We start from the raw sequence: 24586 nt of genomic DNA on the forward strand, positions 1-24586 counted from the left end.
AGGTAGCCGTATAAGGTATTGTTATTATCCCCCATTTTACAGAGGCACACAAAGCCTGGGCATCTTTGCCCAGAGATGACACATAATGGGACACTGTGTGTTCATAGCCAGGCATTTGGAATTTCTACCCTGCTTTGTCTTCACTATTCTGTATTTAACTATGTTAATACTTTCATTTTTCTTTTTTTTGAAGTTTATTTTGTGTGTGTGTTTGTGAGAGAGAGAGACAGAGAGACAGAGACAGGGAGGGAGAGAGAACCCCAAGTGGGCTCTGTGCTGTCAGAGAGGCTCAATTTCACGAATCATGAGATCATGCATGACCCAAGCTGAAACCAAGAGTCAGATGCTTAACCAACTGAGCCACCCAGGTGCCCCAATACTTCCTTTTAAGACATGAAGTTATTTCTTTTATGTTCCCCCTAGGATATATACAATAGCAAGTTTTAAAAGTGTCTAGACAAGAGTATCAGTGTTTGTCCTCACTCTATGTGGTTCTGATATGCACAGATATCAGTTACCATGGTTTAGTTAAATAACACCAATCCTGCAACAGAGTGGTTTGAATTTCAGTTAGTTTGCTATATTACCTATAACTGCATTAAGTGCAAACTTTTCTGCCAGCTCTTCAATGTAGAAATCATTATGCAAATAACAAATATGCACAGTGATCTGCGGCCAATGACATCACTTCTTCTAAGTCTGTTGGTGATTGCTCATGGGACATCTTACTCAGTTCAGTGAAGTGTGTAGTTCTATTGACTCCTTTTTTCCCACTAATAAACCACATGACATTTTATAAAAGTAGGTCACAAACAGAGGGAATTGCCAGCAAAGATACAAAAAGTGATAATGCTGAAAGATTCTGGATATGGAGCCAGAGGAACTTAGCAAAGGTGAAGTTCTCCATGTAAATGAGAAAAGTAGTTGCTGCTAAAAGGACAACAGTGTCCCAGAGGAAGTGACACTGGCATAAAACTTCACATAAAAAGAACTCTCAGAGCGGTGCCTGGATGGCTCAGTCGGTTAAGCGTCCGACCTTGGCTCCAGTCATGATCTCACAGTTTGTGGGTTCAAGCCCCACATCTGGCTCTGCACTGACAGTTCAGAGCCTGGAGCCTGCTTCAGATTCTTTCTCTCTCTGTCCTTCTCCTGCTCGTGCTCTGTCTCTCTCTCAAAAATAATTAAACATTTAAAATAAATAAATAAAATAAGTAGAAGAACTCTCAGATATATTTAATGGCATTAACATGCAAATACAAAATGTTAGAAGCTGATCCAAATTTGGAAAGGAATCTGAAATTCACTAAGGCATAGGAAAGATGCTCACCGTATACTGCATGGTATGTGACCAGAAGAACACAAAAATTGTTCAAACTACTCTTGATAAGTTTTTACAAATAAATAAAAGGCTTTAATACTCAATGTTTCTAATGTTTTAAATAACTTAGTTATAACTTAGTTATTAGTTATGGCATACTAAATAAATGTTTTACTATTTTCAATTCCCTATACATTTATAAACCATAGAGAGAGAATTTTTAATGTTTTCACCAACATTTTTAAAGGTTACTGAACAAATGTAATATCCTCCAATGATTATTAAAATTGCTCTGCGCTGTTTCAGCTTGCACAGTCATTTGTATGTGTTTTTTTTTTTTTTCTGCTACTGTGAAAAGTGAGCACTGCCCATATTTATCTCTATGTCTAGGGAAATTAGTGGTCATAGAGTTCAAATTCAGATCCAATGCCATGATCGCCTCTACTATGTGACTGTTCAATTGTGTTTGATTATAGTGTCTCAGGATTACTACCTAGGTATGTTGTTGAGGGTTGCAGGTATGCTTGGCTTAGCACCTTTCCTAGGGAATCCACACTGGTGCTTTTCTTGATAATAGATCCAAGTTAGGACCTTTCTTCAACACCATTCCTCTCTGGGTCCCTTGAGGAGTTAATGGGGCCTTAAAGTTATTACTGAATTGAAATGCTATTTTGGTTTGAATTGATCCTCAATCATAGAATTCAAGATGGTACATCATTGCTTCCAGCCTCTGACAGGTACCACCATTCCCCTTCAATTACCTGAATATGCCTCTCCCTTCTAATTTAAGGCAGTAAAAGAAGACCAGTATTTTAAAAAGCATCTGTGATAAAAATTATTTTGTATGTCTAAGAATTCTTTGTAATAGCTAACAATCACGCAACAAGTAATTTATCTGAAAAATTTAGATTTCCTATACAGATTAAAAAAAATAATAACAACAGTGGAACCTATCTACTTTCCCCTGGTCATTTTCTATTAGTAGCTTTGAGAGAAACTTCATACATTTCTAACAAATAAGACTGTATCCTCATAAGATGGAAACAAGAGATTATGTGGTATGAGTTGTAAATTGCTTCTTCTGACTGGAAAGTAGTCTGTAGTCTTGGACAAGCTCATAATTATGCTGCTTTTATGACAGCAGTTCTCTGAATGGATTTGGTGAACTGAACAATCTAATTAATGACTTCCCGTGCTGTTAATTCAGGCTAACCTGGTTCACATTGGCGAGTTCTCAGGCCCCATTTGCACCTCCTAGCTACCACACAGATGTTTCTGTAGTCTTCTGAAGCTTTTAATAGCTTTGCTTCAGTTTTATGATGAATTCTTCAGGGATTGCAATGGAATGAAAGGGACTGGATTGTCTGCTCCTTGTTCTTTACCATCTCTCCTCCCTGTCTTCCATTCCTGACCACACCTCTCCACTCACTGGTCTGTACCAAAACAGGGAATAGAATGATGCTGGAAAGAACTGCTGAAAAAGGAAGGAGAGAGGCAGGAACAACATGTAGGCTCTTTTCGCAGAGTCCGAATAGGTGGGGCTGATGTCCAAGAGTGATCCTCTCTGCTGCCCTACAGGTATAGGACTACATAGAAATTACAGACCTAAGTCTAAAGGCACATTACAGTGTTGATGAAACCAATTTAAATTATAAAAGTAAAGAAGCCACATTATATGGAAAAGAAGACCTACTCTAACACAAGCAATTTTTTTTAAACTATAGTTGCTTCCAGATGTTTTGCGTCTGCATATTTTACGTTGCTTGAGGAATATGTCTTATACCCTTAGATTTTTATCAGCCATTTTCCACGCAGAAGTCCTGGTTCCTGGTTATGTTTAGTAAATATATCATAATTTGCCTCACTCTGTCTCTTTGTTAAATGATCAGTTGTTTCTATTTTTCCCCTCTCTCAGTATTATACCAGATGATAGATGAGGCTGCCGTAACAAAGGAATGGCAAAATACCTGAACTCCAAGATAGCTTAGCTGTCTTCTACAAAAGTCTATGGAGTTAGACAGCCCTTCTTCATTCAGGGAGACTGTTTTCATCCATCTTGCTGTTTGTGTTCGTTTGATAAAACTGCCATAAGTAAGTTCCAAACACTGCATGGCTTAAACAGAAATTTATTTCTCACAAATCTGGAGGCTAGAAGTCAGAGATCAAAGTGTCCCCAGGGTTATTTCATCTGCGGCTTCTCTCTCCTTGACTTGTAGATGGCCAACTTCTCCCTGTCTTCACTTTGTCTTTCCTCTGTACATGTCTGTGTTCAAATTTTCTCTTCCTGTAAGGACACTAGTCATCTTGGATAGGGTCCACTCTAATGGCCTCCTCTTAATTACCTCTGTAAAGACCCTATCTCCAAATATGGTGACATTCTGAGGGACTGATGGTTAGGACTTCAACATATGAATTTGGGGGAGTCACAATTCAGCCCGTAACACTGTTTCACTTGAACCCTCTTCTTATCCACACAGTTGAAATTGAATCGCCTACTCATCCATGTTTTCTTCCATCGAAAGGTAAAAGAGAGACGAGGGCATGTGACTTTACCTTTAAGAAAATTGAACTGAAAGTTGTATGCATCACTTCTGCGAGCATCCTATTGACCTGAATGTAGCCACATGGCTACTCTATGTGGGAGCAAAAAGGATGTGGAATCCATAGGCTCTAGATGGGAAGTCATACTTGGATGAATAATGATCCATTCTGTGCATAAGAGCTTGAAGACTAATCTCTTGACAAAAGAGAGACAGAGACAGAGACAAAGACACAGAGAGATTTCCTCATCCAGCATCTACATACCATTCAGTCTACCCTGAATTCTTTTAGTTGTGAATACCTCATTGCTTTTTTAGTCAGTTTCAAAACATGATCCACGTATTAACTCTTTCCTGTGGGGTCAGTGGATGCCTAATGTCAGTGAAGTCATGTCTTGGGTCAGATCTTACAATACTAACTCTGAACTCTGTATATAAAATATATACACTAAGTGTGGAGCCTACTTAAGACTCTCTCTCCCTCTCCTGCCCCTCCCCTGCTTGCTTGCACTCTCGAAATATATATATATATATTTGTTGTTGTTTTGTTTTGTTTTGTTGCAAAGTGTAGATAGTACAATCTGACCAAAATGTCTTCAGTTCTAATTAAACTCATTTTTATTATTCAATCATCGGTAAAGACAAGACACTTTTTGACGACTTCATGCAATATTATATCAGGTACCTTTTTGGTTTCCACTTTCATGTCTCTTTACTGACCTTACTTTTGATCTCCTGGTCATTACTGATGTTTTCAGTATAGCCCTTCAAATTCTTTGAGTCATACTTTTTTACTGAAATGTATGTCATACAATATGTTCACGACTTGGAAACATAGCTAGGGGAGAAGATCTAGATACCTGCCTTGACTCAGCCACCATCTGCAACTCATCCTGAATAGGAAAGACATGCAAGTTACCACCTGCTATGACCAGAAAAGAAAGAGAAACCCACAAAGTGAGACATGGCAGGAGAGCATGAGGTCTACTTAGGGTCTGCTGGGAAGGGAGCCAGCTAGGTGGTCCCTGAGATTCCTTCTGCCCCTTCTGGTCTTGCTGTGGCACAAACTGGCCCCAGGTGACCTGCTTCTTGAGCAAGGGTTCCCAAAGTGTCCCAGGGTAGGTCAGAGCGGGTGATACTAAGATCCCAGATAGATAGGGTAATAGCAGAGACAGGCCAGCCTTGACTAAATTGGGTCGTTTGAACGAGAGGTAGGGCTGAAGGCCTCAGGGTGGGAATCTGCAGTGGACCCAGGGTCCCCAACCCTAAGAAATGGAGCTATTGCTGCTGCTGTGGGGCTCAGCTAGAGACCAAGGGCCTTGGCCAGGCATACCCCAGAGAGTCTCCAGTAGTGAGAGCAGTGGTACTTTAAGTAAGCTCTAGTGAAACCTGCAGGAACTAGGGGAAAGCCTATTAGAAAGTCCCATCTGCTGTTCCTGGGCTCAGGGCCCACATAGACTCTGCATGTCTCCTGGTTCGAGTACTAAAGTTTTTGTATGTATGCCCAGCCCGGTATTTTCGCTCATAACTAGTGATGTTGAGCATCTTTCCATGTACTGGTTGGTCATTTGGATGTGTTCTTTGGAAAAATGTCTTTTTATGTCCTCTGTCCATTTTTTAATTGGATTGTTTGTTTTTTGTAATGAGTTGTTTGAATTCCTCAAGTATTTTTGATAAGGTATTTGGGGGTAATAACCCCTTATGTGATATATGATTTACAAATATTTTCTCCTATTCTGTACGTTGCCCTCTCATTTTGTTGACTGTTTCTTTTGCTGTGCAGATGCCTTTTTTGCTTGAAGTAGTCCTGCTTGTTGATTTTTGCTTTTGTTTTCTTTGCTTTTGGTGTCATATCCAAAAAAAAAATCATTCCTAAGACCAATATCAAGGAACTTTTCCCCTATGTTTCCTTCTAGAAATTTTATAGTGTTGGTTTTTATATTTAAGTTCATTAATTTGGACTTAATTTTTATAAGTAGTATTGGATATGGGTTCAATTTCATTTTTCTACATGTAGTTAGTTCTCCCAACACTATTTACTGAACAAAGTATCCTTTCCCCACTAAGTGTTCTTGGCTCCCTTGTCAAATAATGGTTGACCTTGCATTCAGGGGTTTATTTCTATGCTTTCTACTTTGTTCCATTGGTTCTATGTGTCTGTTTTTATGCCAGTACCATAATGTCTTAATTACTCTAGCTTTCTGGTATAGTTTGAAATCAGGAAGTGTGATGCTTCTAGCTTTGTTCTTTTTTCTCAGTATTGCTATTGACTATTCAATGTCTTTAGTGGTCTCATACATTTTTTTTTTCCATTTCTGTGACAAATGAATCTATAAATGGCTTTGGGTAATATGGATAATTTAACACTATTAATTCTCCCAGTCCATGAACATGGGATATCTTTTCATTTTTTGCGTGTGTCCTCTTCAATTTTCTTCTTCAAAGTCATGTAATTTCCATTGTAAAGATTCTTCATTTCCTGAGTTAAATTTATTCCTAAGTATTTTATTGCTTTTGATGCTGTTGCAAATGGGATCGTTTTCTTTATTTATTTTTCATATATTTCACTGTTAGTGTATAGAAATAACACCAATTTCTTTATGTTGATGTTATTTCTTTTAATTGTTTTTAATGTTTTATTTTTATTTTTGAGAGAGAGAGAGAGCATGCACGTGCACAAGGGGGGGAGGAGCAGAGAAACAGAGAGACGGAGGATCCGAAGCAGGCTCTGTGCTGACAGCAGAGAGCCCAATGTAGGGCTTGAACTCATGAACCATGAGATCATAACCTGAGCCAAAGTCAGAGGCTTAACCGACTGAACCACCCAGGTGCCCCTCTGCATGTTGATTTTATGATCCAGCAATCCAACTTCTGGGTATCCAAAGGAAATGAGAACAAGATATCAAAAAGAGACCTATGTAATCATGTTTGTTGCAGCATTATTCACAATAGCCAAGATATGGAAACAAAAGTGTCAATCAGTAGATGAAAGGGTAAAGAAAATGTGGCATATATATATTCAATTGAATATTTTCAGCCATGAGCAAGAGGGAAATCCTGCCATTTGTGACGACATGGATGGACCTTGAGGGCGTTATGCTTATTGAGATAAGTCAGACAAAGACAAATGCTGTGTGGTATTACTTATACGTGGAATCTGAAAAAGCCAAATTTGTAGGAACAGAGTAGAATGGTAGTTACCAGGGGCAGGGGTGGGGGGAAGCTGGAAAGATGCTGTTAAAGGATGCAAACTTGCAACTAGAAAATGAATAAGTTCTGGAACTCACGCACATCGTAGTGAATCTAGTCAACAATATTATATTATATACTTCAAAATTGCTACAATACTAGATCTTAAGTATTTTTCCACAAAAAAGAAATGATAATTATGTGGTGTGATACAGGTATTAAATAAAGCTATGATGGTAATCATATTGCAGTATATAAATGTATCGAATTAATCTGTTGTACATTTTAAACTTACACAATGTTTTATATAAATGAGATCTCAATTTTAAAAATTTTAAAAAAAGCGACAGTGCGGGGGATCTTAAGTTCAGGCTGGGACACAGTGGGGACAAAGCATAGGTAGGGCCTTCCCCTCCCAGTGTTATTTGTTTGCTGTCTGCTCCTCAGTGCCCTGCTTGCTCTTTGGAGCCTCCCATGGGGTTCTGTGTGCACCCTCCCATGGATAGGCTGGCAGAGCAGTGTGGCCAAGTGTCCTCCTGGAGCTAGATTATCCCACCCTGTAGGCAGTAGAGGGATGACACAGGACCAGCACCAGCTCATTGAACTACTGGAGGGAACAATTTTCATGAGAGTCCGTGCTCAAACTTTGGGAGAAATGTGTGGATGGGGAGAGGATGGTCCTAGGGAGGGAGGGAAAGGGAGCTCCTAACCTGACTTGCCCTGGACATTAAGGAAAAGGAGAAGGCCCAGATCTTGGGCTGGTTCATCTGTCCATCTTACAACCTGCTCTTTTCTTAAACTACATCAAGAATGGTACACCCCAGCCTTGCAGGGGTCCCAACAGCTGAGCTCATTTCCTGCCAATGATTTTTTGTTCTTGTCCCATGATTCCCAGCACTGTACAGTCTGAGGGGCTTCTCTGGCCCCTCACAAGAGCCCTTTGCAAATAGCACTGACGAGCACAGTGAGAAGAGAAGGAGCCACCCATGGCCCTCTCAGGAATTCCTGGAAGCCAGAGCAGGGCTGAGGCTGGGATGCAGTAGGGGTTGAAGGGATATTATGTGTCAGGCATTGTGACAGGCATTTGAGATGCAACGATAATCTAAATAGGCAAAGTCCTAACCCGCAGGTAGCTTACATCAGGTTGGAGAAGACAGATAATAAACAAATGCATACACATCCATGTAATATATTAAGCAGCATTTGGTGTTACAAAAATAAAACCAGATAAGGGAGGCTAGAGAATTAATAGAGTAAGGTCGCTAAAGAGGGTGTTCAGGGAAGACTCGCTGCCAACCTGAACAAAGTGACGGAGGGAGCTGTGGATTTATGGGAGAGGAATATCCCCCCACGCAGAGCAGAAAGTGTGCAGATTTAGAGGATCAGCATGCCTAATGGCTTTCATGAGCTGCCATAAGACCATTGTAACTGGAACAGAGTAAATAAGGGGACGAATCGGGGGGAATAAAGTCCAAGAGGTAGCAGCAGGGATGCCATATCATGTAGGTCCTTAGAGGCCATGGAAAGGAATTTGGATTTTACAGTAAAGTAAAGTAAAGTAAAGTAGCAAGGCTACTGAATATCAAGTAGACCTTAGAGAGGCTGGGATATAAATAGGATACCTGTTAAGAGGCTATTGTAATTATCCAAGAAAGAAATTATCCAAGATGGGGTGTGGACCAGCATGGTAATGGGTGAAAGTGTTAACAGGTGGTTTAGATGGTAGATATAATTTAAAGGAAGGGTCGGAATGATTGGCTGAATGATTAGATATAAAAGAAAGAGAAGAATCAATTATGACTCTAAGAGTTTTCAAATAAGCAAGAGCGAAGGTGCCAGTTCTAGAACCCTTTTGAGATGAGTCTCAAAAGATGAATGAATTTCACCTAAGTGTGCGTATATAAGATGGAGAGGGGGCAGAGGGAGAAGAAGGGGCTCTTTCCAGGTGAGAAAGAGCGGATCAAAGGCAAAGAAGAAAAATTGCAAAAGGTCTTTTGTACTCAAAAGTAGCTCAACATTGTTGAAGTAGGGAAGTATGACACTGTAAACAATTGTGAATTGTGCTCCAAGCAGCTGGAGGCTTACTTTGCATTTTTCAAAGCATCTCTACTTGACAGGAAATCCCTCCTACAACAAAAGGGAGTCTATAATTTGGGACTCTATCTGGTCAGAATTATTCCTCAAACTTCCAACCCCGTAGTCAAAATATGAGGACAAACGGGGGTCTAGAATTATATAGTACCATTTTCTAAGAAACTACTAGATGTGGAACTAAAACCTTGGAGTGCTTTTAAAGCAGCTTTTAATCTACATTTTCCCTTCTTTTACCATAGATCTCTTGTGTATGCATAGTATTTCACCTTTGAAACCTGAGGGTTACCTTTTCTCTCCGTGCTCTTCGTAGATTATGTCCAATCTTTCTTAAAACGATTTCAATTTGGAGTCAGGCTGACTTAGGTATGAATCCTAGTTCTGTTGCATAAAACAATTATGATCTTAGGCAAATCCCTTCACCTCTCTGAGACTTGATTTTATCATCTGAAAAACAGATAATAATGCCTATCTTATAAAGTTGTTATGAAGATTATGTGAAATAATCACCTCACATGAGCTAATGTATGTAGCTTGCTGAGTATGGTCCCTGGCAGAAGACAGTATGTGTGTGTGTTTGTGTGTATGCTCATTATTTGCCTTTTCTCTCCAGTCTCACTTTGGTACTAATCCAGAAGCACCTAACTTCGCGTTGCAGTTACTATCCTGCTCCTCACTGCTTTTCTGACCTCCACTCTCTTCTGGTCAAGTCTGTTCTTCACCCCAATATCATATGAATCAACTTGAAGGCACTCATGCTTATCCCCATCTTCTCCAAACTCCCATAGAAGGTCTTACCTGCCTTGTTCATTTTGTTCTTGCTTCTGTACTACCTTGTACTTTCACTTGGTTGTTCCCTCCTGCCTTGTATGCCTCTGTAAGGTAAGCTTCTTGCCCTGTATTCCTTTTGTATCTCCATCCCACAGCAGGTTTTCTCCTTCCTAGTCATTCCACGGATCACATGTATGATCATCCTCTGTACTTATAAATCTCTAGTGTTACAATTACATTACAGGAGTAATTCCTTAAAGTTGCCTTAATGGGAACAAAAGCTGCCACTTGAGGTGGCATCAAACATATTATTAACCTACAACAATCCAGATCCAGTAATAATACGTCCACTGAGACATTCGTGGATTTACTCAACACACATTTCTCATTCAATGTATCCTCAAGGTACTGGGGATATAGCCATGCACAATATAAAGTTCCTGCTCTCATGGAATTTATATTCTCCAGATTACATGTTAAAGTGAGGTTCTTTTGGGACACCTGAGCGGCTCAGGTCGGTTAAGCGTCCAACTTCAGCTCAGGTCATGATCTCACAATCCATGAGTTCGAGCTCCACATCGGGCTTTGTGCTGTCGGCTCAGAGCCTGGAGCCTGCTTCAGATTCTGCGTCTCCCTCTCTCTCTGTTCCTCCTCCGCTTGCACCCTGTCTCTCTCTCTCTCTCAAAAATAAATAAAGATTAAAAAAAATTTAAAAAAAAGTAATGTCTCAAGTTTTTATTTAAATTCCAGTAGGTTAATATACAGTGCAATATTAGTTTCAGGAGTAGGATTTAGTAAATTGTCACTTACTTCTGGCACTCAGTGCTCATCGTGAGTGCCCTCCTTTATACCCACCATCCATCTAACCCATCCCCTACCCACCTCCCCTCCAGCTGCCCTCATTTTGTTCCCTGTAGTTAGGAGTTTCTATGGTTTGCCTCCCTCTCTTTTTTTTTTCCTTCGCCTATGTTCATCTGTTTTATTTTATTTTAATTTTTTTAACGTTCATTTATTTTTTTTCTTTTACTTTTTTCTTTATTTTTTTTTAATTTTTTTTTAAATTTTTTTATTTTTATTTTTTTTCAACGTTTATTTATTTTTGGGACAGAGAGAGACAGAGCATGAATGGGGGAGGGGCAGAGAGAGAGGGAGACACAGAATCGGAAACAGGCTCCAGGCTCTGAGCCATCAGCCCAGAGCCCGACGCGGGGCTCGAACTCCCGGACCGCGAGATCGTGACCTGGCTGAAGTTGGACGCTTAACTGACTGCGCCACCCAGGCGCCCCAACGTTTATTTATTTTTGAGACAGAGAGAGACAGAGCATGAATGGGGGAGGGTCAGAGAGAGGGAGACACAGAATCTGAAACAGGCTCCAGGCTCTGAGCTGTCAGCACAGAGCCCGACGCGGGGCTCGAACTCAAGGACCGTGAAATCATGACCTGAGCCGAAGTCGGCCGCCCAACCGACTGAGCCACCCAGGCGCCCCTCATATGTTTTATTTTAAAGTAAGCATCTTTTGGAAATGGTTTGGCACTACTTACTACCAAGTGTGTGTTATACGAGATGGGAAAGTCAGAGAGTATTGCCAGTTTCTAAGGAAATGGCACTAGTTTTGAACAACTTGATCATTTTATTATTATTATTATTATTATTATTATTACTATTGTAAAAAAAAAGTTACCAACACGATTTTCAGTGTTAATCATTTAATTTGATGATACGTATGTTAGTTCAGTCTGCCATAACAAATTACCACAGACTGGGTGGCTGAAACAATAGCATTTATTTTCTTATAGTTCTGGATGGAGTAAGTCCAAGATCACAGTGCCACCATAGTCGGATTTGGATGAGGACCCTCTCCTGGGTTACGGACAGCTAACTTCTCATTGTATCCTCATCTGGTGCAACGAGTGAGAGAGCTCTGTGGAGTCTTTTCAATAAAAGCATGAGTTCCATTCTTGAGGGCTCCACCCTCATGACTTAATCACCTCCCAAAGTCCCACCTCCTAATTCCATCGCATCCTAGATTAGGATTTTAACACAGAAATTTTGGAGGTACCCACACATTCAGTTCATAACAATATGGTCAATCTGACTCAAGATATCAACTTTTGTGGTAGGTAATTACAAGGTAGCCCCCAAATCCGGCTCAAGTGTAAGGGAAGGCCTAACACTTTAACCCAGAGGTGATTTCTTCCAACCATTTCGAAAAAGTTGATGGAAATTTGCAAAAGCTTCTTTGAGAGAGACTGTTACTAATGCTGTGGTCATAGTGCCCATGCAGCTCATTTCATAAAACAAGTAGTAATGGTCACTGTGAGATCTCTATCAGTGAGCCAGCTGCCCCCACTGTGGCTCACAACATGCTTACAATTTACGACACGATGCTCATTGCGAAGTCTAGATCTTTGAAATCAGGTCAGCTTTAAAGATCTTTTTAGAACGTTGTATTTGACATCGAGCAACCTACCTTTACAGAGAATAAAGTCGAAACATAAAAAGGACATCCACAGGAACAAGAGAAGTGCCCAGTGATTCTGTAAGTCTCTCTTCTTCTTTTACACCTAATGATGAGATTTTTTTTTGTAGTTGCTTGTCAGGACCCCATATTACAATACAAATATCGATGGAAGGATATTTTATCTCCTACTATCTTGGGTTGATTATGGCAGGATACCAACATTAAGACCTTGCCAGGAGATTTGGAGGATGCTCCAAACAACCCATCTAGTTTACAGATGTGTCACTGTATGATAGGAATGTTCAGTGGTTTGAGGAAAAGGACTGGGAAGAATGACAGGAGTAAATGACGATTATGTTTCTTTTAAAGAAGTCATGAAAAGGACATATTGTTAGTCTTTTTGGTAGAGTACTAGAAACATACATGGCAGTGATCCTTACTCTGGCCTACCAAAATGGAAACTGGCAGTGGTAGCTGACACCCTCCATGGTCAGAAAGGAGGTTCCACTGATGGGTCATAGACAGAGTTCACAGAAAGCAATTTCAAATTTTCATTTGGTGATTGATTTGCTATTTGGTCCCATCGAATGCCTTCTGGGTGGTCTGAGCAGTACTTTTTGGTATTCATATCTATGAGACAGGTCGCTGGATATATAGAGATTTGATTTAATGTGAGGAGAAAAGTAAAGGAAAAAAAGGCTTAGCCACCCTACACATACAGATAGCGTTATAAATAGGTGAGGGATGCATTGATCTAAATGCAGCCCACCAAACTACTGAAGCCAATGCACTTTGTATAGAAATGGGGATCAGAGTCTCTTTCTCTTGTAATCCATCAGGACATTAATCCTGTCCATCCCATTAGTGCCCCAAAGGGTGCTGTGATAATGAATGTCCTCATACATGTAGAAATCTTGTAGAAACCCCAGAATCAGCCAACCAGATAAATGCAAGAGGAAGCATAGTAAATTACCTTTGGGGCATCTGATTCCTTGTTGCCTTGCAAGAGTTCAGTGGTGAGCCATTCACTTGTCAAGGAGCCCTTTACTCTCTCTGGTTCATCATCAAGTGCTCTTAAGTGTCATTTTTATATCAACTATATGAGAAAGTGGAGTGTTTTCCATATTACCGCCTGAGTCATACTATTTTTCTAGTCCTATGCCAGTCAGGTTTTTCTGGTTGTTATTCATGTACTTCATTTTCCTGAAGCTTGTCTCCACTTCATTATAGTGGATGTGTATAGAGGTCATGTCTAAATGGCCTGCATTTAGAAGCATGGGAAAATTCTCTAAGCATTTAATTTAGACAATTACCCATGTATACTAGACTGGTGAAATTCATATGAGAGAAACAAGAAAATTTCCATCTGCTGTCTTGCCACACATAAGGAATCATTCCTTTTCCTTTTGGGGAAGGAAGTTGGTTTTAAAAATTATTTGTGGCAGTGGTGCCTGGGTGGCTCAGTCGGTTGAGCATCCAACTTTGGCTCAGGTCGTGGTCTTGCAATTTATGAGTTCAAACCCCGTGTCAGTCTCTGTGCTGACAGCTCAGAGCCTGGAGCCCGCTTCGGATTCTGTGTCTCCCTCTCTCTCTTCCCCCTCCACCACTCATGCTCTCTCTCTCAAAAATAAATAAACATTAAAAAAATTGTTTTAAATTATTTGTGGCATTGTTGCAAATCTGACATGGCCATAGAGTACTTCCTTAAGAATGGCAGAGAACTGGACAAAATACAAAGAGAGATAAAACAATATTACAGGAACTTGAGACACCAGTTTCTCATCCTCCACCCAAAAATACATTTATAAAGCATAAATATATTCTTTGGCTTTGCCAGAATATACAATCTCCAGGCCATAATAGCAAAATTAATGGTGTAGGTATATCTGGAAACTCTATTAGTTGGAACCTTTGGAGTAGTATATAATGTGCTGAAGCAGAAATTCACTATCTGCCAAAGAATTATTGAGTCTTCCTAACAAAGTATGTTAGGTGAGAGTTTGGGTTATTAAGTCCAGACGCTAGGAACCTGAGAACGTAAAGTTTCCAGGGGAAATAAACATACAAGCCAGAGACACACTGTCATGAGGCATGCATTGCTGGTACCAAATTAATGATCCCATACATTTTCTTTTATTCTTACCTAAGTTGTTAAAGGGCATTTTGATGTCTCTTAAGTTGCTACTCGTATCCTTCGTGAGTAATCTTTCCACACCTTGGACTGGGCACCTAGTTTCTTCCATCATCCCTGTCATCCCCTCAAATTGAAAACATGAAACAACCTCTGCTCCGTAGTTCTGGCTCTAGTCCTGACCTTGAAGCGTAGTTGTCTTCAAGTAAGAATAATGGAAAAGATGTCAAGCGCGCCGATCTTAATTCTTTGCTTTAGAAATCTGAAGCCAGTAACTGAAAAAAAAGCAGTCATCCACATGGTGGAGAAAAAGGAACACAACAGGTCAGATTCCAGATCTCAGACTACAAAAGGATTTCTTCCGGGGAGGAGGCGCGTGGGTGGCTCAGTCGGTTAAGTGCCTGACTCTTGATTTCAGCTCAGGTCATGATCTTATTGTCATGAAATCCAGCCCGTGTTGGGCTCCGTGCTGGATGTGGAGGCTGCTTTAGATTCTCTCTCTCTCTCTCCCTCTCCCTCTCCCTCTGCCCTTCCCTCTTTCCCATTCTCTCTCTCTCTCTCTTTCAAAAACAAAAACAAAAAAAGATTTCTTGGATAATAATTTAATGACATTCAGGGACCTAAAACTTTATGAAAATACAACATGAATGTCTCCGTAATTTAGTTACCTGATTTAAAAACTATTAAATTGTATACATTTTTCACTCCCGACTTCTCATTTTGCAGAACTGGCTATTCCTACATATAGAAGTGTGTTCATTCACGGTCTTTCCTAAAAGCTTATTCATCTGGACACAATAACTACAGCTGTCATCACCCAACCTAAGTGTCCTGACTCCTCACCTCCGGGTCACGTAGCCCGTGTCCACCTCCCCTGCCTCATCTACTCTGTTTTCCTCATGTACTTCCATCGTGACGAACTTCTGTCATCTCCTCCGTTGCATCAAATTCATTGTCGGATCAAACCTCCTTTGCTTTAACTATTCCCTTATGTCCGCATTGTATTCTCTCCTTTTTCTTAACACGCTGGCATCCATCAGATCTTGAAGCTTTTCTGTCACTTTACAAATCTTTCTCTGATGCCCATATCTGATTCCTGTTCCCTCCTTGAGTCACTTGCATACAACCAGCATTTATTACCATCCTACACATTTTAGTTGATGTTCCTACTTTTTGTTTATCTCCCTTTCCTCCACCCCTGATGATAAACTCATTTCATTAGAGAAATGTGCCAATACAAAACAGACAGTTTCCCCATCTGATCTTATCTTGCCTCAGAATGTATTTTTTCCTCAAATTTTAAAAATACTTTAACCATTGCTCTTAGGTTAATATCTAAAATTATTAACATTTTATTCTAGGTTCTACATGAGCAGGACTCTTCCTCTTCACTCTACGTGTCAGCCCCCCTGGCCTTCTTGCCATGTTTCCAACTGAGGGAGGCTTCTTTCCACCTTTGTCACAGACATGGTTCCCCCCTGCCAAGAACACTGTCTACTCCCCACCTCTCCATTTCCCATGGAAACATTGATTTATCCTTCATGTTTCTGGACTTGGCATAGATAAATAGCACAAATGCGTGTAGTGCTCAGTTAGGTCCTCCCTCCTAACATTCACATTTGTAGTACATTTCATAGCCATAGTTCAGTGATCATTTAGGTGATTATATTTTTAATATCTCTCACCCAGTTACACTGTAAGTTCCAAGGGACAGTGGCTATGGCTGCCATCTTTCTCCAGAAACGTTTGTGGTGATTCTATCTGGGCCAATCTGTAGCCAGTATGGGAATAGTGAATAAGTTAGGAAAATATGCAAGTATTCAGAAATAATGCAAGACACAGATGTAGGGCCAGATCATAAAGGACCTTAACGGCCACAACAAAGAATTTATACTTTATCCTGGAGACGGTGAAGATTCATCAAATGTTCCAAAGCTGAAATGATCTACTCTATGTTTTAAAGAATAAATCTGGCAGCAGGTTAGAGATTTCATTTCTAAACCCAAAGACTACTACAGTAGATTATAAAAAAATGAATAAACATTTCTTCTGTCCCCATATATTCATCTCTTTGGTGACGCAACTTTACCAATATCCTTATCCCTAGACTTTCAAATCTGAGTTTGACCCTGTAATTTGCTTTGACCGATGGGGCATTAGCAACTGTGATTCAAGCATTTGCACATCAGGGTTTGCCTGGGGCCTGACTGGGAGACCTGGAGGTCCCCAAGTGAAGTATCCTTAATGAAGCAATGAATTTCAACCATGTTTTAAACTTCCTCTTTGCTGCTGTTAACATGTGTGACACCCTCTCCCTCACACAACCACTATTAGAAATCTCTCTCACTTCAGCAACGATTCTCAGTGGTGTACCCTAACATCATGAGGTGGGAGAAAGTAGATGTAGTTTGACTGCTTTTCTCAGGAGACTCCAGCATACGTTGTGACTGCGAATTGAAAATCACTGCAAAGTTTCATGGATCGATGAGTGAACTCAGCCTGGGGAATTAATGAGCACCACAGAGGAAGTGACATTTAACTAAATCTGCAAGGGAAGAATAAATATTCATCAGGTGAGGAAATGCAGAAAGGGTATGTCAAAGAAAGAGAGTAGTATGTACAGAGGCAAATCTTGCAACTCAAATAACTGATTTTAAATGGTCATCTCTTTTCTTGCTATACAACTGAATGTAGACTCTAATATTCTAAATCATCCTCAAGGAAATCTATAGCATTTCCTTTGCAGTGTCTGAAGTTTATAGGGAGGTCATTCAAATAGATTGTCATGCTAATTGTTGCCTTTCTTCAAAATAGTCTTTATTTTCAGATACTTGCTTTAACCAGGACCAACTCATTTCCATCTGAATCTCATTCCCCAGAGCAAATTCCATGCAGATAACAATAGGATTTGATGATTGTTTTATTTGCCTCCATTGTCCAACAGTTTCAGTAACTCTGAAATCGTGTTAACTTCACAAAATTGAATCTCAACCTGGTTTTGCCGTCCCTGAGCCTCTCATGAAAATCCTCATACTGATCAAGATCTAATGCGTGCTCCCCCGCTGGTTGAATGTTCATGTTGCCACTTTGCTTTTACAAAAAAACCTAAGTTAGTATCTGTTTTTCCTAAGTGAAAGAAATCCAACGAGGATTTTAGCTTTTCTGGAAGAAAAAAAAAAGCGCAATACGAAAAGCGTTCAGCATTTGTTTTGCAGTGAGCATTACAGAGGCAGTGTGCATCCTGAGCTGGGAGAGCGGCCCCACCAAGCTCCTTCGTCGGGAACAATGCAACATCCAGCCGCCATAGCTTTGAACTGTGTCTGTGAGCATCTATGCTTATCTTCATTTATTTTGTGCACCTGTTAGCAAAATATGTCCTAAGGTGTCAGAAAAGCCAGAGAGGTGTGTTTGTTTGTTTGTTTGTTCATTTGTTTGTTTTTAGGTCTGGGAATGCTCACATTTTTTTCCATACAAATTAATAGTATTTGCCTCAGCTTCATACCATTTTGACTTATGAAAGTTTTCATAGGAATGCTCTACTTTTGGATAGCAGAGGGGGAGCCTGAACCTTGTTCTCATACATCCAGAATATTTGGCATTTCCCTTAACATACACACATACTCCCTCACACCTAAACACAGAGTAAATAAGTCTCTGAAGGAAATTACTGCCTTAAAGTGCTTCTATAATTCTTTTCAATAGAGCATATAGAACGTCCCCCCCCCCCCCCCCCCCCGCACAGAATAGGATTAATCTTTAAAAGCATCATCCTCTATGAGCAAGTGCAAACCTTTGCCCTCAGGGAAAGACCAGCCAATGAGAGATTATTCTGGTGATGTAATGCTTGTTAACTTACTCTCTTGCAGACATGATTGGGGAAGATGCTTTTCAGAGCATCAAACGTATTGAGTTTAACTCTCACATGACTAATTTTAGCTCAGAAGCCACTTCCGAGACTTCATAAATATGTCGTGTAGGACAGCTCTGGAATAGTCATGCAAAATCATTAGACTATAGAAATGCTTTTAAGCATTGGCATCTGTACCCACTGGCATTTGCCAATGAAAATTCCCTGCCTTTCTTGAGAAATCAATATTTCCATATCCTGGTTGTTATGTAAATAGACAATACATTAACACTAGCCAGCAGCAGATACAGTTATATTTCTTTCTCAGATGTAGATTCTCATGAAAATCCAATCAAAAGGGATAAACACCCAAGATGTTTTTGTTTTTCAGTCAAACTCCTCACAGTTGGCCTCTCGTGACTATACTGACTTCATTTTCATATTCATCCACTTTATTTCAGAGATAAAAAATATTTGAAGCAAGGACTTGGATAGTCAGGTGTGTGTTCATAGTGATATCATAATCCTTTGCTTAGTGAGTAATGTACAGAGCTGATGCAACTGAATGCTTATGAACGTCCAGAGAACCCCTAGCCCACGTCAGATGAAGGCCCATTACCCATCACGTAGTGTATTTCTGTGAAGTAATAGGCAGGACAAGATACGTGTGTGTTAGTTTTTACCAGGAAAACGTGTAAAAAAAAAAAAAAAAAGCAGACATAAGCTCCAGATTTCCAGCAGGTATTATTTTGCACAACAGCTCGTTCCCCTTCCCTCTCCCAACATTCCAAACCTCACTTTTTGGAGCAGAAGAACGCAATGGTAAGCATATTGTGAAAAACATAATTTGGAAGAGGAGTGTCATGATACCTGAGCAGACCCGTGGTTTATCTGATCTGACGCCCAGGAAGAAAGCAGTTCAGACTGCTAAGCCAGCTGTGTAATTTGATGTGCTGGACGTAATTCAAAGACGACGAGCTGTGAGGACTCACAGGAAATATGCAGGAAAATGTTTTATTCGGACTTTCCGCTTTGTTTCTTTTCTCAGACGATCCTCCTCCCCCTTTGAGAAAACTGAGTTCATTTTTGGCACCTGAGTCTTTCTTGGGATATTTATATTTATTCGGGTCATGGTAATGCAGTTGCACGGGGTTATGGGGTGGAATGATGGCATCATGGAATGTTTCAAACCTAGCTGTAAATAATGTCTCTACCATACAAGGGAGTGGTAAGTCACTTTAACTTCGGGGAGACATACTTTCTCCATCTATTAAAATGAAGTAATAATTCAATGTGAATTATTCAAATAATATATATAAAGTTTTTGGCAAGTAGTAGGTACTCAACTGAGAGTATTACTCAGTATTAGTCAATAACTGAGGGTTATTACTATTTTTTATATACACATAATTCCAAGCTGCTTTACCTTTCCAAGTTGAAAACCAAATTATATAAAAATGACTATTTACCCACAGCAGATTCCCTGACACAATGAATTTTATCCACTTGTTGATTGTGAAATGAACCATTTTGTTTTCCATTGAAGATTTAGTTTATACTTGATTCTTCATTTACCATATCATTCAGTAGTCTTTTATTTTTAACCATTAATGTTTCAAAGTTAGTACTTTACAAATACATGATTTTCTATACAATCAGTGTAAATAGTAGTAATATAGTACATTTCTTCTAGAGATCTGCTGATATTTTAAAGGCATGGCTTTTCCAAGTATATCGAATAGGTCCTGGAAGGCACTGGTCATGCTAGTAGGTCACCTTATCACAAAGTAAGGGTGACTGGGTAGCTCTGTCAGTTAAGCATCCAACTCTTGATTTCAGCTCAGGTCATGATCTCACAGTTTGTGAGTTCAAGTCCTGCATCGGGCTCCACGCTGACGGTGCGGACCTTGCTTGGGATTCTCTCTCTCACCCTCCCCCCACTCATTCTTTTTCTCCCTCTCTCAAAATAAATAAATAAACTTTAAAAAATAGTAAAAAATGGAGTTTGTCATGATCAAGCAAATTAGTAGCTTGAGTTTTTTAGTAATTAGCATGAACTAAATTGTTTGCATCCTCTGACACATTCCTGCAAATTGATTTTAGATTTTAAATTTCAAGGGCTATTGAGTTCACCTTAACAAAATTTACCAAATGGCTAATCTGTGCATGGAGAGACTCTTGAGATTAAAAACAATGGCGACAGCAACAGCTGTCAAGGCTTGGTTTCTCCCTTCCAGGTGCTAGGGTCTAGGTGAGGGGACAGACACCACAGTGTGTTAAGTTCCATAACAGAGTAACGTATAAGGTTACTGGGAACCCAGATGGTGGGGCTTTGAAGTCAACATTGGAGGGGGAAGTTTTTGAGAAAAATCATGCACAGGTAACATTGTATTGGCTTTTTTTTTTTTCCCACGTTTATTTATTTTTGGGACAGAGAGAGACAGAGCATGAACGGGGGAGGGGCAGAGAGAGAGGGAGACACAGAATCGGAAACAGGCTCCAGGCTCTGAGCCATCAGCCCAGAGCCCGACGCAGGGCTCGAACTCACGGACCGCGAGATCATGACCTGGCTGAAGTCGGACGCTTAACCGACTGCGCCACCCAGGCGCCCCACATTGTATTGGCTTTTAAAGAATAGTAAGGATTTTTCTTATATGGATAAAGTAGAAGAATATTCCAGTTGGAAGGAATAGCTAAAGTGCAAGAAGAAAGTATTGATAATTCATGGCTATTTGTGAAATGGCTGTTGACCTAGCCGAGTGTTTGACGTTGGATAGAAGTGTGGTGAGGGAAATGGCACGTTCATGTGTAGAGAGGCTTTTTGGAAAACTAATCTACTACTTTCCAAATCATAAGTATTCTTATCTCCTCTTGCTTACATACCATGAGAAGGTTGATAATACATACTAGCTAGACTATTTTTCTTTTTGTGATGTCTTTAAGCCTACTTGGACTTTTCTTCAAGTAAAAGAATATTATTCCTTTGCTTGTGTACTACTAACTTCAAATAAGATAAATGTAAATTTTACAAACCCTATTTCAAGAAGGCAATATAAATTGTACAAAAATAATACTTAAGGTCTACAAAGTCTAATACTATAATAGTAAATAATACTTAAGATCTGTTACTTTTGATTCATATGGAAGCACATACGAGCAAACTTGTAAAAGGCAATATATCTTAAATAACATGTGATTAAGAATGCCAGAGTGTGCGTTGAAGAAGCATTGTCTATGCTAATTTTGTAAGTTATCTGGGAAAACTTCATTGTTCATATTCACATGGTGAAGCACTAAACCAGCAGGTCAAAGTATGGAGCCATTCATGTGTAATAATGTGGGTGTGAAAACATTCTTAAATAAAACTTGCTGAAAGTTCTCTGTCATTTTCTTTGAGTCTATTCACTGAATAGAAGTCTGCATACCTTAGAACAGGACTATGTGTATATGCTCAGTAGTTCAGATATGTTTGAGGATTTTTATTAGACTTGCACTGGAATGTATTATCCACACATAAATGATGCTGTTGTTACGACAGGAATTTTCCAATTTAACAAATGGCGTGTGCTGAACTGTCTATGTCCTGTTCCCCCTTTGTATTTTAAGAGTAGTTAATGAGAATTACAGGTAGTTGGGTCAGTCATGGATTATGGATTTTTATCATGTCAAACCAACTGCATGGAGATTCAACTTACAGTTTTAGGATGATTAGACATCACACACAGGATTGTTTATCTAAGTGTGTGAGTGTTTCTAGCCTACTTCATTCTAAAAATGTTTTGACGTTGTTAGAGTGATATGTGTAATGCAGAAAAATCCACTCTATTCTGTTTAATTAGTTAAACAAGGAGGCTGTTAGACTCATATGGCTCTAATGCCATGGCAGCGTGTGTAAGTAAACCAAAATCTAAGCCTATAAACGCCTCCAGGTTACAAAATCAAAACCTAAGAACGACCAGTCACCAACACCGATTAGGCTTTAAGTTGTAGCCAATCAATAATGACCTTGCTTTGTTTCTGCCTCTTCTGTTACAAATCTCTAGCTAGCTCCTTGTTGGTGGAGCACTCCTGACCACTTCCAGTTTGTTGTTGTCCAATTCGAATTGGTAAATACTCCAACAAACTTTAAAAATTTTAGGGGTGTCTGGCTGGCTCACTTGGTAGAGAATGACTCTTGATCGCAGGGTTGTAAGGTCGAGCCCTCACGTTGAATGTAGAGATTACTTTAAAAATTTTAAATAAAATCTTTTTATCATGTTTATTTATTTTTTAAGAGAGAGAGAGCAACATGCTAGTCGGGGAGGGGCAAAGAGAGAGAGAGAGAGAGAGAGAGGATCTCAAGTAGGCTCCATGCTGTCAGCACAGAGCCTGATGCAGGGCTCAGTCCCACCAACCTTGAGATCATGACCCCAGCCAAAATCAAGAGTTGGATTCTTTACCGACTGAGCCACCTAGGTGCCCCCCCCCACCAAAAAATAAAATCTGAAAAAAATTTTTTATGTATCTCAGTTTATCTTTTAATAGTTCAGTATGTTTAAAAATATCGTATTCTCAGAAAAAAAACTTAAAAATAAAGATGGCTTTCTGTTTTCTCCATCAGCTGTTAAGAAGAAGGCTAGCTATATCACCCCAGTTCCAGGAGGCGTCGGACCCATGACAGTGGCAATGCTTCTGAAGAACACCCTTCTGGCAGCTAAAAAACTCATTTACTAATTCACATGAAAGAATAAAGCAAACTGAAGTCATGCTATTTATTTATTTGACAAAGGGTGTAAACACCTTTATATTTTACTACAAAGCTATTTATTTCTACATTGTATTTATTTTTTCATGGATGGAATCATACTGGACCAGATGATTCATATGACTTTATGCATTTCCTGCTAACAGATTTTGAGTTTTAGGATAAAAACAAAATAATTCCAATGAAAACTTTGGTAACAACGGTTTATTTTGTGAATACTATTTGTTCGTAATATTAAACAATAAAGGGCTCATAATAAATGAATATATTTTTGACACAAATATCACACAAAGTATGTTTTCAACAAATGTCAGCCAAATGGGTGCCCTCATAAACTGTAATTTAGGTTTGGACATAAACATGCTCAATTTTTATATATTTTATGTGTCTCATATGCTGAAAAAGAGCTTACTTGTAAAAGAAAGATAAAACAGTAAAAATCAAATCTTGATCTTGTATATCTCATAAATGGATCCTATGAGGTATCTTAATGAGAAATGACACTCTATTCAAGGAAAGAAAAATAAACGAAAAAAGCAAAATACGCAGTGCTACTTGGAAAGGTAATGATCAGGGGTGCCTGGGTGGCTTAGTTGGCTAAGTGTCTGACTTTGGCTCAGGTCACGATCTCACGGTCGGTGGGTTCGAGCCCCGCGTCGGGCTCTGTGCTGACAGCTCAGAGCCTGGAGCCTGCTTCAGATTCTGTGTCTCCCTCTCTCTCTGCCCCTCCCCAGCTCATGTTCTGTCTCTCTCAAAAATAAATAAACATTTAAAAAAATTTTTTTAAAAAAGGAATGATCATTTCAAACTGTAAATGACTGCTTGCGATAGTAAAAGCCTAATAAGAATAAGTTAGGTTAAGGTGTAATTTCTTTCTCCTTCCAGAAAAATATTTGGATAATCTCTTCCTTGAGGAATAATGGAAAAAATCCCAAAACAGACATAGAAAACAAAAGTATGGTTGTATTCTCCTACAAATATTAGAAAAATAGGATATAGTATGAGCAAGGACGTCATTAAAGAACAAATGGCTGTTCACAGATTCAGAAAGTAATAGGAAAATATGACACAATATGCCAAAGCTAAACCTTAGCCTATAACTAGAAATCTACCACTCTCTTGCCCACAGTTCTTCCCTCTTCTGTTACAGCATTTGGTTTTCAAAGTAGATACCATATTTCTAACACAATTTAAATTAGGAAATACACTGAATGTCAGTTGAAAGCGATTTTGAACCTACCCTAAGCACATAATTGTATTGTTTTCATGCCTTATGCCAGTGTGTTAATGTACCAACCATGATTTTTGCCCAGTGCATGCTTTATCAGTGTGTGCTCCTGATCAATTGTGTGAAAATAGACTAGAGGCTTATAATTAATATTTCAACTGTATAATAAAAGCGATTTGAAGAATACCTGTCTTCTTTTTCCTTAAGACATTTATAAGTTTTTTTGCTCATATATTTGTTACCTATTTTTTTTTGTAGTTTCAAG

At 39.4% G+C, this 24586-nt stretch overlaps 1 protein-coding gene across 1 annotated transcript in view; it reads left to right on the top strand.

Annotated features, from left to right (window-relative positions):
* MTHFD2L (methylenetetrahydrofolate dehydrogenase (NADP+ dependent) 2 like) overlaps nucleotides 1-23672 on the top strand; it is a 143584-nt gene extending 119912 nt beyond the window's left edge. The window contains exon 8 of the mRNA XM_047091991.1: nucleotides 22950-23672. Coding sequence (XP_046947947.1) covers nucleotides 22950-23062 — 113 coding nt within the window. The 3' untranslated portion in view covers nucleotides 23063-23672. The remainder of the gene's footprint in view (nucleotides 1-22949) is intronic.
* Nucleotides 23673-24586: the final 914 nt, after the last annotated feature.

The sequence above is a fragment of the Lynx rufus genome, unplaced genomic scaffold (genome assembly GCF_022079265.1).
Source record: "Lynx rufus isolate CCGP_SWC_20201006 ecotype Redwood Valley unplaced genomic scaffold, mLynRuf1.p SCAF_3, whole genome shotgun sequence".
NCBI classification, from domain to species: domain Eukaryota; kingdom Metazoa; phylum Chordata; class Mammalia; order Carnivora; family Felidae; genus Lynx; species Lynx rufus.